The following is a 15,562-nucleotide window of genomic DNA, read 5'->3' on the forward strand; positions in this document are numbered from 1 at the left end:
ACTAATATCGTGGCTGATATGATTATGGTTTTAAGTTTGCTTTCCAGTCTGCCCCCACATAACCTTAGCTTCCTGTAGATCAATAATCTATCCAACTCAGCTTTGAATATATTCAATGACCCAATCTCTACTGTCCTTTGGAGAAGAGAATTGCAAAGATTTATGACCCTCAGAGAGTAGAAATTCCTCCTCACCTCCATATTAAATGGGAGACTCATTAGTTTGAAACTGTCTGGTAATTCCAGATTCCCCTACAATGGGTATATCCTCCCAGCATACACCCTGCCCTCCTCTCAGGAGGCTGTACTGGCAGAAAGTGTGCACACTTACCACTGCATATTTGTCTATTAATTAATATGTTCAATTTAGGATGTTACTCTTGTGGGTTTGTTTTCAAACTTCTAAGTGTTAATGACTTCAACTAATAAGTGCTCTCTAAAGCTTTCAGTACAACATCAATTTTCCACAGCAATAAAGTTTGTTGTCGTTACAGCTTGCACCGTTTCTGTGTGAATAGTTAATCGACTTGGTTTTCTTCCTGACTGTGAGCTGCATCTGTGAATGTTGACAAAATCTCCAGGTTCTGATCATCATATGAGTCTTTCAAATATGGATTGAAGTGTAGAACAGGAAACAACTGTGAGCGTCAGAAATTATTGGCATTTTGTTCCAAAAATAGTTACGTTTATTTTAACTGTCATAAACATTTGTAATCAAGTAATGTTTTAGGTTGGTTTTCTTTGCCAAACTTGAATAAACCCTTTTTCAACCACTGGGTGAATTGTTGCTCCATCCACATATTCCAAAAAAAGCAAATTTGTTTTTAAATGTCCATTTAAGTAAATATGCATTGGCCAGTATGGTAAACCTTTTCAAATTTTACATTGTTCCTAACAAAGACATAGCAGACTTGCTTGTGCTTAGTTGTTCTGCCAAGTAGGGAAACAGTGTTCAGTCAGGAAAGAGCCATAGGTACTGCTGTCATGACAACTGCACCACAACACTTGAAGCTGTCATGGTGACCTTGATGCTCTGTTCATTATTCCTACATAAAGTGACTAGTCCTTATTACAAGTGTAAAGCAAAATTTATGTCAAGTACAGGAAGGGATTCTTTGTTCTGAAATACATGAAAACCAACTGCAATCTGTGATGCATTCATTCATCAAATTAGCTGCCAAATCGTGTGTTGATTCTGCTACTTTGCTGTTCTTTGCTACTTTACCAGAATGCAAAAAAAAGTAATTGAACATTTTACATTTTTTAAATTTCCACCAGTTAAAACCTGAAAGATTGAGACTGCGCACTTGGAGTAGTTAATTTTCAGTGCCAGAGAGGATCATTGGCAGTCATTAACACTTGTCACTGTTAAAAGGGCACTTAGACTGGAATGGACAGGTCTTAACTTTCTGTAGCACGCTTAATTTGTATCTACAGGACAAATACAATAATGTTACACCATTCAATCCATTTCAGTAATGAGCCGGACAGCAAGCTGCTATTGTTGCAAAGAATGTAACCTGGATATTTGAGTCTGTCATTGCCTGAAATTGCTGCAGAATTTGCTTGTAAATAACAGAAAGCACTAAACATAAAGCCTCAACGTTATTTGGACAACAAATTCTGGTTTATTAATTAGCATTTTATATTGGTAAATATGAAAAATCATTATCAGATGACGAATGACGATGTTAATAGTTTGCCGAAAGCCAATAAGTTGGAGTTTCTTGCGGAAGCCCTCGTGTAACTATGATGTAACAGCAATAGTTTCCCCCCCCAAGTAATTTGTGGTTAGTTCATGACAATTGTGCGCTATGATGTCACTACATAGGAATTTTCTTGTTTGTGCTGCTCCTGAGTAGCGTGTGGCAAAACTCCACTTATAGAATCATAGAAGTTTACAGCATGGAAACAGGCCCTTCGGCCCAACCAGTCCATGCCGCCCAGTTTTTACCATTAATCTAGTCCCAGTTGCCCGCACTTGGCCCATAACCCTCTATACCCATCTTACCCATGTAACTATCTAAATGCTTTTTAAAAGACACAATTGTACCCGCCTCTACTACTACCTCTGGCAGCCCATTCCAGACATTCACTACCCTCTGAGTGAAGAAATTGCCCCTCTGGGCCCTTCTGAATCTCTCCCCTCTCACCTTAAACCTATGCCCTCTAGTTTTAGACTCCCCTACCTTTGGGAAAAGATGTTGACTATCTACCTTATCTATGCCCCTCATTATTTTATAGACCTCTATAAGATCACCCCTAAGCCGCCTACGCTCCAGGGAAAAAAGTCCCAGTCTATCCAGCCTCTCCTTATAACTCAAACCATCAAGTCCCGGCAACATCCTAGTAAATCTTTTCTGCACTCTTTCTAGTTTAATAATATCCTTTCTATAATAGGGTGACCAGAACTGCACACAGTATTCCAAGTGTGGCCGTACCAATGTCTTGTACAACTTCAACAAGACGTCCCAACTCCTGTATTCAGTGTTCTGACCAATGAAACCAAGCATGCCGAATGCCTTCTTCACCACCCTGTCCACCTGCGACTCCACCTTCAAGGAGCTATGAACCTGTACTCCTAGATCTCTTTGTTCTATAACTCTCCCCAACACCATACCATTAACTGAGTAGGTCCTGGCCTGATTCGATCTGCCAAAATGCATCACCTCACATTTATCTAAATTAAACTCCATCTGCCATTCGTCGGCCCACTGGCCTAATTGATCAAGATCCCGTTCAATCCTAGATAACCTTCTTCACTATCCACTGTGCCACCAATCTTGGTGTCATCTGCAAACTTACTAACCATGCCTCCTAGATTCTCATCCAAATCATTAATATAAATAACAAATAACAGTGGACCCAGCACCGATCCCTGAGGCACACCACTGGTCACAGGCCTCCAGTTTGAAAAACAACCCTCTACCACCACCCTCTGCCTTCTGTCGTCCAGCCAATTTTGAATCCAATTGGCAACCTCACCCTGGATCCCGTGAGCTTTAACCTTCTGCAACAACCTACCATGCGGTACCTTGTCAAAGGCTTTGCTAAAGTCCATGTAGACAACGTCTACTGCACTGCCCTCATCTACCTTCTTGGTCACCCCCTCAAAAAACTCAATCAAATTTGTGAGACATGATTTTCCACGCACAAAGCCATGCTGACTGCCCCGAATCAGTCCTTGCCTCTCTAAATGCTTGTAGATCCTGTCTCTCAGAATACCTTCTAGCAACTTACCTACTACAGACGTTAGGCTCACCGGTCTGTAGTTCCCAGGCTTTTCCCTGCTGCCCTTCTTAAACAAGGGCACAACATTCGCCACTCTCCAATCTTCAGGCACCTCACCTGTGGCTGCCGATGATTCAAATATCTCTGTTAGGGGACCCGCAATTTCCTCCCTAGCCTCCCACAACATCCTGGGATACATTTCATCAGGTCCCGGGGATTTATCTACCTTGATGCACTTTAAGACTCCCAGCACCTCCTCCTCTGTAATATGCACACTTCTCAAGACATCACTATTTATTTCCCTTAGTTTCCTAACATCCATGCCTTTCTCCACCGTGAATACCGATGAGAAATATTCATTCAGGATCTCACCCAACTCTTGTGGCTCTGCACATGGATGTCCTTGTTGATCCTTAAGAGGCCCTACTCTGTCCCTAGTTACTCTTTTCCCCTTTATGTATCTGTAGAATCTCTTTGGATTCTCCCTTGCATTATTTGCCAAAGCAATTTCATGTCCCCTTTTTGCCGTCCTGATTTCCCTCTTAACTCTAGCTCATTGACAAGGCCCCACCCTAATATAAATAAATCAGTGAATGCTGGTTTCCAACAATTATACAGCATCTGCACTCATTCTGAATAACCAGATATTTAAATCCACAACTTCAGGCTCAGCAAGTGCCGAAGTTACCATTTGTGGTTTGTACATTTAAAAAAATTCCTTACTGAGTCCGGCATTGTATTTTCTGTATTTTGAATGCTTCTGCATGGCATCAGATATTGTTTGGTTAAAGAAAGAAAAGCTTCCACAACTGCATTTTCTGAAACATGCTGGATTTTAAAAACTTTTGATGGGCTAAGATGTTTACATTTTATTAAGATCAGTCAGTTAAAGAGCAACATAAAGAAGGTGGTGTATTTTTTTTAGCCTTGATTGTTTTTGTAGACTTCCACTTTTTTAATGCTGGTATTTACATTCTGATGTGAGTGAACGGGATTCACAGGAAATTTCAGGATAAATTGCTGTCAGCAAGATCAGTGTAATTTCAGTCGAACATCCTCCAGTCGGATTGAAGAAATTGAAAGCCAATAATTCTGCCACCTCCAAAATAGTTCAAACCATGAGACCATGTTGCACGTGGCCATGGAAGCAGGTTTTGTCACCGTCACCTAATTTAAAGACCAAATGTGCGTTAGGTTAGGAAATAAATCTGCCAAGATGAAATCTGACTGCCTGACAAAAGGCTTGACTTGTCCAAATACCACAATTATATCAAATTCTCAAAGGAACATATTGGAGCAAACTGCTTTCCTATTATTCAAATGTGTTAATGCTGTACAGTTTTACATTTTAATTCATTTTAGTTTCCTAGTACTCGACAAAGTACTTAACAAAATAGAGCTTGAAATATGGTTAAATGTAGGTAAAATGAATAGAGCAAGACCTGCCAATCACTCTTTGCCCTTCAGACATAGACATTCTCCATTATCACTGTGGAATTTATAATGAAAATGTCAAAGCAAGAAGACAAGATGCTAATTTCAAATGGGACTGAATTATAGCTGTGTGTCCTGGTCCAATTATTCATTGCTCACTAATCTCACTTCACCTGAAGACTGCACTTGGTCTTGACTTTCTTTTTGCAATTTCATGGGAGATCAACAAGTAAGGAAAAAACTGTGAGATATACTTAATGAAGACTTTGTGTGGCACACGATATGTTTGCACATATGTCCCTTGCTGAATAACTTGCATATCTGTGCCCCATATCTTGACACCATTATTTCTTCTCTTCAATCCCCACTTTTCAACACTTTCCCACTGTTAGTAATTTTTATGGGTGTTGGCAAGCAGACCGCCATGCTTGTGTTTAAATTACTCTCCACAGAACTCGATTTTACCCCAGTGAACAGCAGAGTGAGCGGTGTGCAGAATTGCAGCTGCCTCTACCCATTGCTGTCGAACACTCTCTGACATAACATTACTTGGCTACGGTATAATTGAGACATAAGGGAAGCAGATCATCAGTAATAGGCCAGTGTTACTTTTTTATTCCCTGCGTGAGACTAAAATGTTTCAGCAGGTCATGGCTGTTGGCAAGTAAGTGTCAGATGCTGAGTAAAAATAAACCCATGTTTCAAGCAGTAGAATTTATTTTTGTACCGTGCTGCACATTGATTATAAATGGATGAATGAATACTTAATATTATCTGTTTATATTGAGTCTTAGAGCTGCAATTTCACACCAGCTCTGTGATTTGCTGGTGAAGCAGATTTTGTACAATGGCTGTAATCCCAAAAACAGTGTGATACCACATTTTTAAGGAACCACTTTTGACAGTGACAAATGGCACCACGTGGTCTGGTTTTACACTGCTGCTGACATAGTTCTTGGGAGGCCAAATTCAACCATGAGGACAAAAAAAACATTCATAAAAAACATGAACCATGTTCTGCGTATGGAAGTGCGGTGTAACAAATAACTAAAAAATAATGGCCAAATCTTCCGATCAAGTTTGGAATCCCCGTTTCTCACTCTGATCAGTCAAATAAAAGGCCCACTTGCCCTCCTCCACTATTTCTTGCCAATCCTCTGATGAAGGAACCTACAGAATCTACTCCGTGGAGGAAACCCCAGATAGAGCACTTGTGAGAATCTGTACAGAAGCCATGCCCCTTTTTATGGCGTTAGCTGCAAAGGGGGATCGGGGTGGGCGGGGGGTTGTTATGAAGTCGGTTTCGTGGGGAACCTGGTGGTGGAGGCTAGTCAGGTTTGGTCGGGGTGAGTTGGGGAGTCGGAGGGAATTGGGTGAGGGAGGCGAGTCAGGTCAGATTCGGTGGGGGGTCGAAGAGGGAGTTGGGGAAGGGGAGGACAGTTGTATAGTTACCCAGGAGTTAGACTGGGATTTTTCAGTCTATAACATTTCCTGGCTTTACTATCCAGTTAAGTAAGTTGGAAACATCTGAAGTCTCTGACTCTGGGTGCGATTTAAGCAGAAAGAAATCTGTGTCTGGTATTGTGTGCATTTGGTGGGGTGTTTCTTGGCCTCAGGGAGTTTCTCTCCACCAAGGCCACACTTCTGGTGAGTCAAGCAGGAGAGGCTCCGAACAGATCGGGGGACTGTTTTAACAGACTGCCCCGATCTCCGCCCCCACCCCCCTCCCTTCAGCCTCCAACCGCTCCTCCTCCACTCTACCTTGAGGAGGCCTCCGGGAACACCCCGTCAGCCCCCCTAAGCTGGTAACGCCCCTCCTCGGGCCTGAGCCCTGACAGTGCCAACCTGGCACCTAGGCACCCTGGCACTGGCACCCTGCCAGTGCCCCTGTCCGCTTGGCAGTGCTACCTAGGCACCCTGCCAGTGCCAGACTGGCACTTCCATGGTGCCCTGGTGGCACCGCCAGGGTGCCAGGCTGGCAATGCCAGAGGGAGTGCCAATGTGCCACCTTGCCTTGTCCCATATCACTTGGGAACCCCTAATGGGCTGGGAGACCCCCCCCCCCCCCCCCCAAGTGCCATTACGACTGGTCAACGTTTGTTTTTAAAAAAATTTAATCCCACCCTAAAAGCAACGTGCAGAGTGGACAGGACAAACCCTTAATCCATCTCATTGCTTGCTCCAAAAAACAATTCAAATTAAACCAAATTCATGGGCCGGGATTCTCCATTCCCGCGGCCAAGTTCTGACGCCAGCGTGAAAAGCGGCGCGAGCCACTCCGGCGTCAACGGGCCTCAAGTATCAGGTTTTCACCCTTTCCTAGTACAACGCCGGAGTGGTGTCTGCAGCTCCGGCGCCCAAAAGCAGGCGCGCCACAGCTGGCGTGAGTCCGCACATGTGTGCCACAGCCGGCGCGAGTCCGCACATGTGTGCCACAGCCGGCGCGAGTCCGCGCATGTGTGCCACAGCCGGCGCGAGTCCGCGCATGTGCGCCACGGCTGGCATGAGTCCACGCATGCGTGTGGGTTCCCATCTCCGCGCCAACCCCTGGGCAATATGGTGGGGCCCGGTGCGGAGGAACATAGGCCCCCCAAGGAACTAGCCCGCCTGTCGATTGGTAGTCCCCGATCGCGGGCCAGACCACCTTGGAGGCCCCCCCGAGGTCGGATCCCCTCGCCCCCCCACCAGGACGGCCCCCACAGCAAGAACTCCGATGTCCCGCTGGGTGGGACTATATGTAACCCACACCGGTGGGACTCGGCGGGCACTCGGCCCGTCGAGGCCTGGAAGATCGCTAGGGGGGTGGGGGCGCTTTCAATGGCCCCCGACCGGCGCGGCGTGGATCCATCGGGCGCCTGAGAATCGGCGGGCCGGCTTCGTGCGATTCTCGCGCTCCCCGGCAATTCTCCGACCCGGCGCAGGGTCGGAGAATCCCGGCCATGGTCTCCACAAGAGAGGCATACAAGATCCAAGTTGACAATAAAAGGCATTTCACCTTTTTATGACCTCCTACAGGGACAGAGCTGTATAACATCCACTTCCCCTCCTACCTACCTGAGAATAAGCTCCTCAGGTAACTAGGGGGCAGAACTCCCTCCTAATTGGAGGAGCTCCTCACAGATTATAAAGCCCAACCTGGAAGCAGTTCGGGGAAGGAGATCCTGTGGTGGTGTGGAGTGTGGACGCATGGCATACATAGATAAACTCGAGCCCTTTGTCGCCGACTCGGACGATTGGGCCTGGTATGTCAAAATCTTTTTTTTCCCGCACGACTGCCATCACCAGCGACGATCGACGGACCGTCACCTTGCTGACCGCCATTGGTGGACCAACGTATGCACAAATCAGAAACTTGACTTACCCGGACAGGCCGGATGGGTTGCCATTCGCCACGTTGATTGACCGAGTGGGCCATCACCTAAATCCACAGCCACCATGGTCCGACGGTACTGGTTCCATGCCACATCGCAGATGCCGATGGAGTCCACAGGGCAATACTGAGTACGTTTATGGGGACTCGCTGCCCCCTGCAAGTTCAGAGCTGCCCTGGCTGAATTGCTGCGGAACCGTGTCGTTTGCGGACCTTGGGACCGGGAGACACAGAGGAAGTTGTTAATGGCAACCCCCCCGACCCTTGACAAGGCTGTTGACATTGCGCTCGCTCAGGAAAGGGCCGACTGTGGGCTTCAGGAACTCCGGGGCCTGGCGGCCGCTGAGACCACCGGCCGATGCTTACCGGAAATGAGGTGACGGGGACCTCCAGGTCGGAAGCTACCGCAGGTCCCACAACCGCCACCGCGGCTCGCCCCAGAGTGACCATGGAGCTTCCTCTGGCACGTTCCCATATGGCAGACGCCAGTATCGAGCGGGATACTAGGGCCAGGAACGAGGCTCCGGACAATCGCGTGAGGGCGCCGTCCCCCGGCAACAAACAAGTCGCGGTTTCCTCCCAAGAGGCCACACGCATTTCCTGGAGGACTTGGATGCTGAGGAGCCAATCCTAACGCTGCTCTGTGTGACTGGCCCCAGAACGGCACTTATCTGGGTGTTAAACGGACACCCCACTGAGATGGAACTGGACACTGGAATGGCAGTTTTGTGCCGGTTGCTGCCATCCGAACAGGTCCTCAGCCACTCGAGCTTCACGACACGGTGGCCCGACTGGCCATGTATACCGGGGCACCCTTAGAAATCATGGGCATCACCCATGTGCCCGTGGCATATAGAGACCAGCCCACATGCCTACCATTGGTGGTAATCCGAGGCAACGGGCCCAGTCTTTTGGGGTATGATTGGCTGCGTGACCTACATTTGGATTGGCAAAGTGTGTGCCAAATGTCCCCCGTGGCCTGGATAGGCTGCTGTCCAAGTTCCCGTTGGTTTTCGCCGAAGGCCTTGTGGCCATTAAAAAAGCTATGGCCATGATAAATATGGAGGAAAATACCCAGGAATGGTATTCCCACATCCTCCATGTGCCGCATGCACTTCGCGCTAAGGTAGACCAGGAATTGGACCATTTGGAGCAGCTGGGGAATATTGGCCCTGTCCACTATGTCGATTGGACCATGCCCATGGTCCTCATGTTGAAGCCGGATGGGTCAGTGCGACTCTGTGGGGACTAGAAAATAATCGTGAACCGGGTATCCAACCTTGACCTTTACCCGGATCGAGGATCTCTATTCCTGGCTCAGCATTGGGAAAACGTTCACTAAGCTGGACGTGACCAATGTGGACTTGCAGCTGGTGTTCGAGTCAAGTCCCCATAAATACGTGACGATCAATACCCATCGAGGATGGTACCAATATATGCGGTTGCCGTTTGGAGTCTTCTTGGCTTGTGTGATATTTCAGAGGGTTATGGAGAACATCTTGCGAGGGTTGCCGAAGGTGGCCGTCTACCTGGACGATGTTCTCATCACCGGGACCTCGCATCAGGAACACGTGGAGAACCTAACCGAGGTCCTCGAGCGGTTTGCTCGGGCCGGGTCTGCCCAGAGAGAAGTGTGTTTCCCACGCGCCGGTGGTCATGTATCCCGCCTTCATCCAGTGGAGGAAAGGTGCGTTCACCAGGCCCCCATCCCTTCCGAGCAAACAGAATTCCGCCCTTTCCTCAGCCTGGTGAACTATTACGGGAAGTTCATACCCAGGAGTGGAACTGGGTCCCCCCGGCACCAGAAGGCATTTCACGATGTGAAGCAGCGAGTTTCGTCAGAGGGATTCCTTACCCATTTTGACCCGGACAACTCCTGCTGCTCACGTGCGATGCCTCACCATACGTCGGGGCGGTCCAGGCGCACCGCATGCCTGACGGCTCGGAGCAAACTATAGCTTTTGTGTCCCACACGCTTGGCCCGATAGCGAAGGAAGACCAGGCAGTGGTGTTAATGGTGTGGAAATTCCACCAGTAAGTTTACACCGGTTTACACCGGCCACAAGCCCCTGCTGGGGTTATTTAAAGAAGATCGGATGATTCTGCCGATCACATCCGCCTGGGTTCAACGGTGGGCCCTGCTGCTGACGGCCTACAAGTACACTCTGGAGCATCCTGCACGCAGACGCATTGAGCCACCTGCCTCTGCCCACGAAGCCGCCGGCTCCCCGCCCCAGCCACCGAGGTGTTAGCTGCTCTCCATTTCACGGACAGTTTGCCAATAACGGCAGCTCATATCAGAGGATGGACTCCGACCAACCCGAAGTTGTTGAGGGTCCGCCATATGGTCCAATACCTAGCCTGCAGGTGGGCTCGCCGGACGAGCGGTACAAACGTTCAAGAGAGCCATGAAAAAGATGACCTCAGGGTCGCGTGAAATATGTTTGCCGCGATTTATTTTCAGTTATCATACGATGCCTCATGCCACACCCGGCATCGCGCCGGCAGAGTCGCTCATTGGGTGCCGACTCCGGACGTGTCTCAGCCTCATCCTCCCCGACGTCGGGACATGGGTCCGTCAGCGGCAGGACCGCTCAGAGACAGACTCTCGCCGCCGCCCACGGGCGCACACCTTAATGACAGGTGACGAGGTTTATGTGAGGAACTTTGGGACTGGAATCACATGGATCTCTGGCATAGTTCTCCACATGTCGGGGACAGTTTCCTACGTGGTCCAGGTGAAGGGGGCAGAGACACATAGCCACCTGGACCACTTAGGATGATGTGACCAGAAACCACCAGCACATGGCCCGGAGGCCCCATGCAGGACCCAGACACTGTGCCCCATATAGCCAAGGAGGAGCCCCAAGACAGTGGGGGACCTGGATCCCACCCGCCCCTTCTGCCTCCTGTTGATCGTCAAGACACCGAGGGGTTTGTGGTGCCCGTGGACCCAGCCAGCGACGACACGTAGACAGTGAGTCGGATTCCCGGTATGGACATCAAACATGTTTAGCATCCTCAAACTATCTGTGGTTTGTTGCTAACTTTAGCTGTTTCTTAATTTAGCTCTGTTTAATTACGTTTGCTCAAGAGTCGCCAGGTATCTTTCGACACCGCCACAAGAGTCAGAACCGAATACTGATCAATGACTCGATACACCAGTTAGTAAGTTCAAAAGCAATGCTCATTTATTTACACACAGTCAAATCTACTCATGCATAAACTCTACAAACTAAACTATCACTATTACTAAAGTCTATACTTAGCTTCGGGTGCCCACTCAGTCAGAGGAACAATGGCCGTTGCTCGGTTCTGAGGCTGCTGGGTTGAGCTGTTTACAGGGTAGCAACTGGGAGCGTCTGTCTCGTAGCGTGCATTGGCTTGGAACTTACTTGGGTCTGATGCAGCAACTCGGCGGGTCTCTCTTCGCTCAGAGCCAAGGCCAAAGAAGAAAGATTCTCCCTTGGGGAATACCTTTTATACTTAAAAGGGCTTTGTGTGCTTTTGGGCGGGCCTTGAATTTGTCCTCAATTAATTGGGTCTTTCCCAATCATTCGTATCAATCTTCCTCCAATAGAGGGGTGGTTCCCTGATCGCTGGGCGTGTCCAAGGTGACCGTTGGTCTGCTTTGTTTTAATCTCTTCTGGCGCCGGGCAGTCTGTCCTAACATTGTTTATCTAAATGTTTCCCTTTTGTCCCCGGAGATGGCTCATTAGTATGTAGATTGCTTGGCAGTTTCTGTCCTGTCTGAGTGCTTAATGTTCTCATCAACAGACAGACCTTGCACCTGCTCGTTTCTTAGTATTGTCCAATTTTCCCTGCATTCTTTGCAAGTGTCCATTTTGTAATCGGGACGTGGCCATCCCAGATGGCTACAGGTTAAAGTTGCTTTCTCCAGTGAATTTCCTCCTCTGAACTTTCTCCAATGAACTTCCAATGAATCTTGAAAATACCGAACATAAAATGAATAGTTGCTTTTTAGGACAGGTACATATGATAAAAATAGATGTTTGTTTCACTTCCAAACAAACACTTTAAAGTTTATAATGATTGTTCTGTATAGCATACGTTACACTTTAAATGTACAAAAGAAACAGAAAGAAACTACAGCCGTAGCTGATTAGTTGAAATGTTAATAAGCCAATCAGTTGAAAACTTATTTTGCAGAGATCTGTCACCAATTATTCTCAAATCTTAAGATTTGTCCTGGATCTCCTCAATGTTTATACATTCAGTGTATGGTGTACCCTGCAGCTAACTTGGAGAAATTCTACATGTGTTCTATCAGTACATATTAAATATGGTCTGAAAAGAACGGGGGCAATTTGAATGCTAAATACAACAAGTGGTCAAGGGAATTAATTCGTTCTCCAGCCTTGTTGCTTTGGGATTTGTGAGGCTTTGTCCAGGACAGCTGACAGCCTGAACTGTAATAGGTACACAGTAAGAAGTTTTACAACACCAGGTTAAAGTCCAACAGGTTTGTTTCGATGTCACTAGCTTTCGGAGCGCTGCTCCTTCCTCAGCTGAATGAAGAGGTATGCTCCAGAAACATATATTTAGACAAATTCAAAGCCGCCAGACAATGCTTGGAATGTGAGCATTAGCAGGTGATTAAATCTTTACAGATCCAGAGATGGGGTAACCCCAGGTTAAAGAGGTGTGAATTGTGTCAAGCCAGGAGAGTTGATAGGATTTCGCAGGCCAGATGGTGGGGGATGAATGTAATGCGACATGAATCCCAGGTCCCGGTTGAGGCCGCACTCATGTGTGCGGAACTTGGCGATAAGCTTTTGCCCGGCGATTCTGCGTTGTCGCGCGTCCTGAAGGCCGCCTTGGAGAACGCTTACCCGGAGATCAGAGGCTGAATGCCCTTGACTGCTGAAGTGTTCCCCGACTGGAAGGGAACATTCCTGCCTGGTGATTATCGCACGATGTCCGTTCATTGGTTGTCGCAGCGTCTGCATGGTCTCGCCAATGTACCCCGCTTCGGGACATCCTTTCCTGCAGCGTATGAGGTAGACAACATTGGCCGAGTCGCACGAGTATGTACCACGTACCTGGTGGGTGGTGTTCTCACGTGTAATGGTGGTATCCATGTCGATGATCTGGCACGTCTTGCAGAGATTGCCATGGCAGGGTTGTGTGGTGTCGTGGTCACTGTTCTGAAGGCTGAGTAGTTTGCTGCAAACAATGGTTTGTTTGAGGTTGCGTGGTTGTTTGAAGGCAAGTAGTGGGGGTGTGGGGATGACCTTGGCAAGATGTTCATCTTCATCGATGACGTGTTGAAGGCTGTGAAGAAGATGTCGTAGTTTCTCCACTCCGGGAAAGTACTGGATGACGAAGGGTATTCTGTCGGTTGTGTCCCATGTTTGTCTTCTGAGGAAGTCGGTGCTGTTTTTTGCTGTGGCGTGTTGGAACTGTCGATCGATGAGTCGAGCGCCATATCCCGTTCGTACGAGGGCATCTTTCAACGTCTGTAGATGTCTGTTATGCTCCTCCTCGTCTGAGCAGATCCTGTGTATACGGAGAGCTTGTCCATAGGGGATGGCTTCTTTAATGTGTTTAGGGTGGAAGCTGGAGAAGTGGAGCATCGTGAGGTTATCCATGGGTTTGCGGTAAAGCGAAGTGCTGAGGTGACCGTCCTTGATGGAGACGAGTGTGTCCAAGAATGCAACTGATTTTGGAGAGTAGTCCATGGTGAGTCTGATGGTTGGATGGAACTTATTGATGTCATCGTGTAGTTGTTTCACCATGGACTACTCTCCAGAATCGATTGCATTCTTGGACACACTCGTCTCCATCAAGGATGGTCACCTCAGCACTTCGCTTTACCGCAAACCCACGGATAACCTCACGATGCTCCACAGTACAGGGTAACTGACCAATGAATAATTCTATTAACCTGTAATTAGATTACACCTATGTAACAAAAATGCTGATATAGTGAGTAGGTTTTGAAGGTTTCAGTTTTATCATGTTGTTTAATGCCAATTTAATGTTCTTTCACACTATTATATCTGACAAATTATTCATATTTTAATCTCTTTATTCTCAGTTTCCTGAATGTGGATTCTACGGGATGTACGATAAAATCCTTTTGTTTCGACATGAAGCCAACTCTGAAAACATCCTACAGTTGGTAAAGGCTGCAACTGATATTCAAGAGGGCGACTTGATTGAAGTTGTCCTGTCAGGTAATATGTAACATACATGTATCTATCCTCTCCCAATAATGTGATTATATAACATAACCTGATTTTCACTTGAATAAAACTGGCACTGAGATTTCCACAGATAACGTTTATTCTAAATTACTAATTACCCTCCCTCTTTCCCAACTGCAGCTTCCATTGTTTCTTAAATGGCTCCAGGTTTTTTTTGCCTCCACTGTTCTAACCTGATCTTTTATTAAATATGCTTCCCTTAGTTTGCAATAAGATAGATGAATTATTGGTGCATAGGGATAAATGGTTTAGATCTAATTACCATGATATAGTCATGGTTACAAAGCACCCAAAGTTAAGATATAAATATTCCCAGGGTACATAACATTTTGAAAAAAAAAACGAATGGAAAAGGTGGAAGTGTAGCCCTGATAGTGAAGAATAACATTAGTGATAAAGGATCCTGGGCGGAATTCTCTGAAAATGTCCCACGCCCACGAGAAAACAGGCGCGAATCACTCTGGACTTTCCTGGAGAAATGCCACAGTGATTCTCCATTTTGAATGGGCTTGCAGGGCCCTGGGGTACGCCATGCAGCTCTGGCTGCCGATACAGGGCCCTGCAATTCCGGCCGCGGTCCGCGCATGCTCGCGGCGGCCCCGCGCAACATGGCGGACACACACAGCAAGCCGGTCCCGACAATATAGACTCCCCGCAGATCGCGCATGGGGTCATGTCTACCACTCAAAAATGCTGCCGGCACTGACTCCACACCCTCAATACTGATACCACCACCGGGCTTGTGGAGTACCTGGCCTGGCGAGAACGGAAGGGGCGCCATCAATAGTGCCCGCAAACTGGTCCATAACACAAGGCTGTCTCCATCTGCCCCCACACTCACCGCTCCTCCGCCGCCCATTTCCTAACCATTGCAATGTTTGCTGCCCAAGTCTTGCAAGGTCGACAACGCTAATTCCACCCCCCGCCCCACCGTCAATCTTTCTCCAAGAACACTCTCCTAGCCCGTGGAGCCATATGAACCTCAAAATCATCCCATTAACCGTCCTAAAAAACAAGGTGGGCACAAAGACCAGGACGTTCTGAAACAGAAACAAAAACTTCGGCACACCGTCATCTTTACCGTCTGGACCCGACAGGCAGCACATCCTTCCTCTTAAACTCCAACTTCATTCCCTCCACCAACCACGGCAAAATCAACCTTTGAGGTTGGGCCCCCTCCGTGCCACTTGTACCCCAAGATAACAAAAACTCGTCCCTAACAAGACAAGGATGTCCCTTGTTTCCATTGTTTCTTAAATGGCTCCAGGTTATAAATATTCCCAGGGTACATAACATTT

The 15,562-nt window shown here is 47.6% G+C and overlaps 1 protein-coding gene across 1 annotated transcript in view; it reads left to right on the forward strand.

The window, feature by feature from the left end:
* Positions 1 to 15,562, forward strand: part of prkd1 (protein kinase D1) — a 575,159-nt gene that overhangs the window by 222,465 nt on the left and 337,132 nt on the right. The window contains exon 2 of the mRNA XM_072484262.1: positions 14,096 to 14,234. Coding sequence (XP_072340363.1) covers positions 14,096 to 14,234 — 139 coding nt within the window. The remainder of the gene's footprint in view (positions 1 to 14,095; positions 14,235 to 15,562) is intronic.

The sequence above is a fragment of the Scyliorhinus torazame genome, chromosome 2 (genome assembly GCF_047496885.1).
Source record: "Scyliorhinus torazame isolate Kashiwa2021f chromosome 2, sScyTor2.1, whole genome shotgun sequence".
Classification (NCBI taxonomy): Eukaryota; Metazoa; Chordata; class Chondrichthyes; order Carcharhiniformes; family Scyliorhinidae; genus Scyliorhinus; species Scyliorhinus torazame.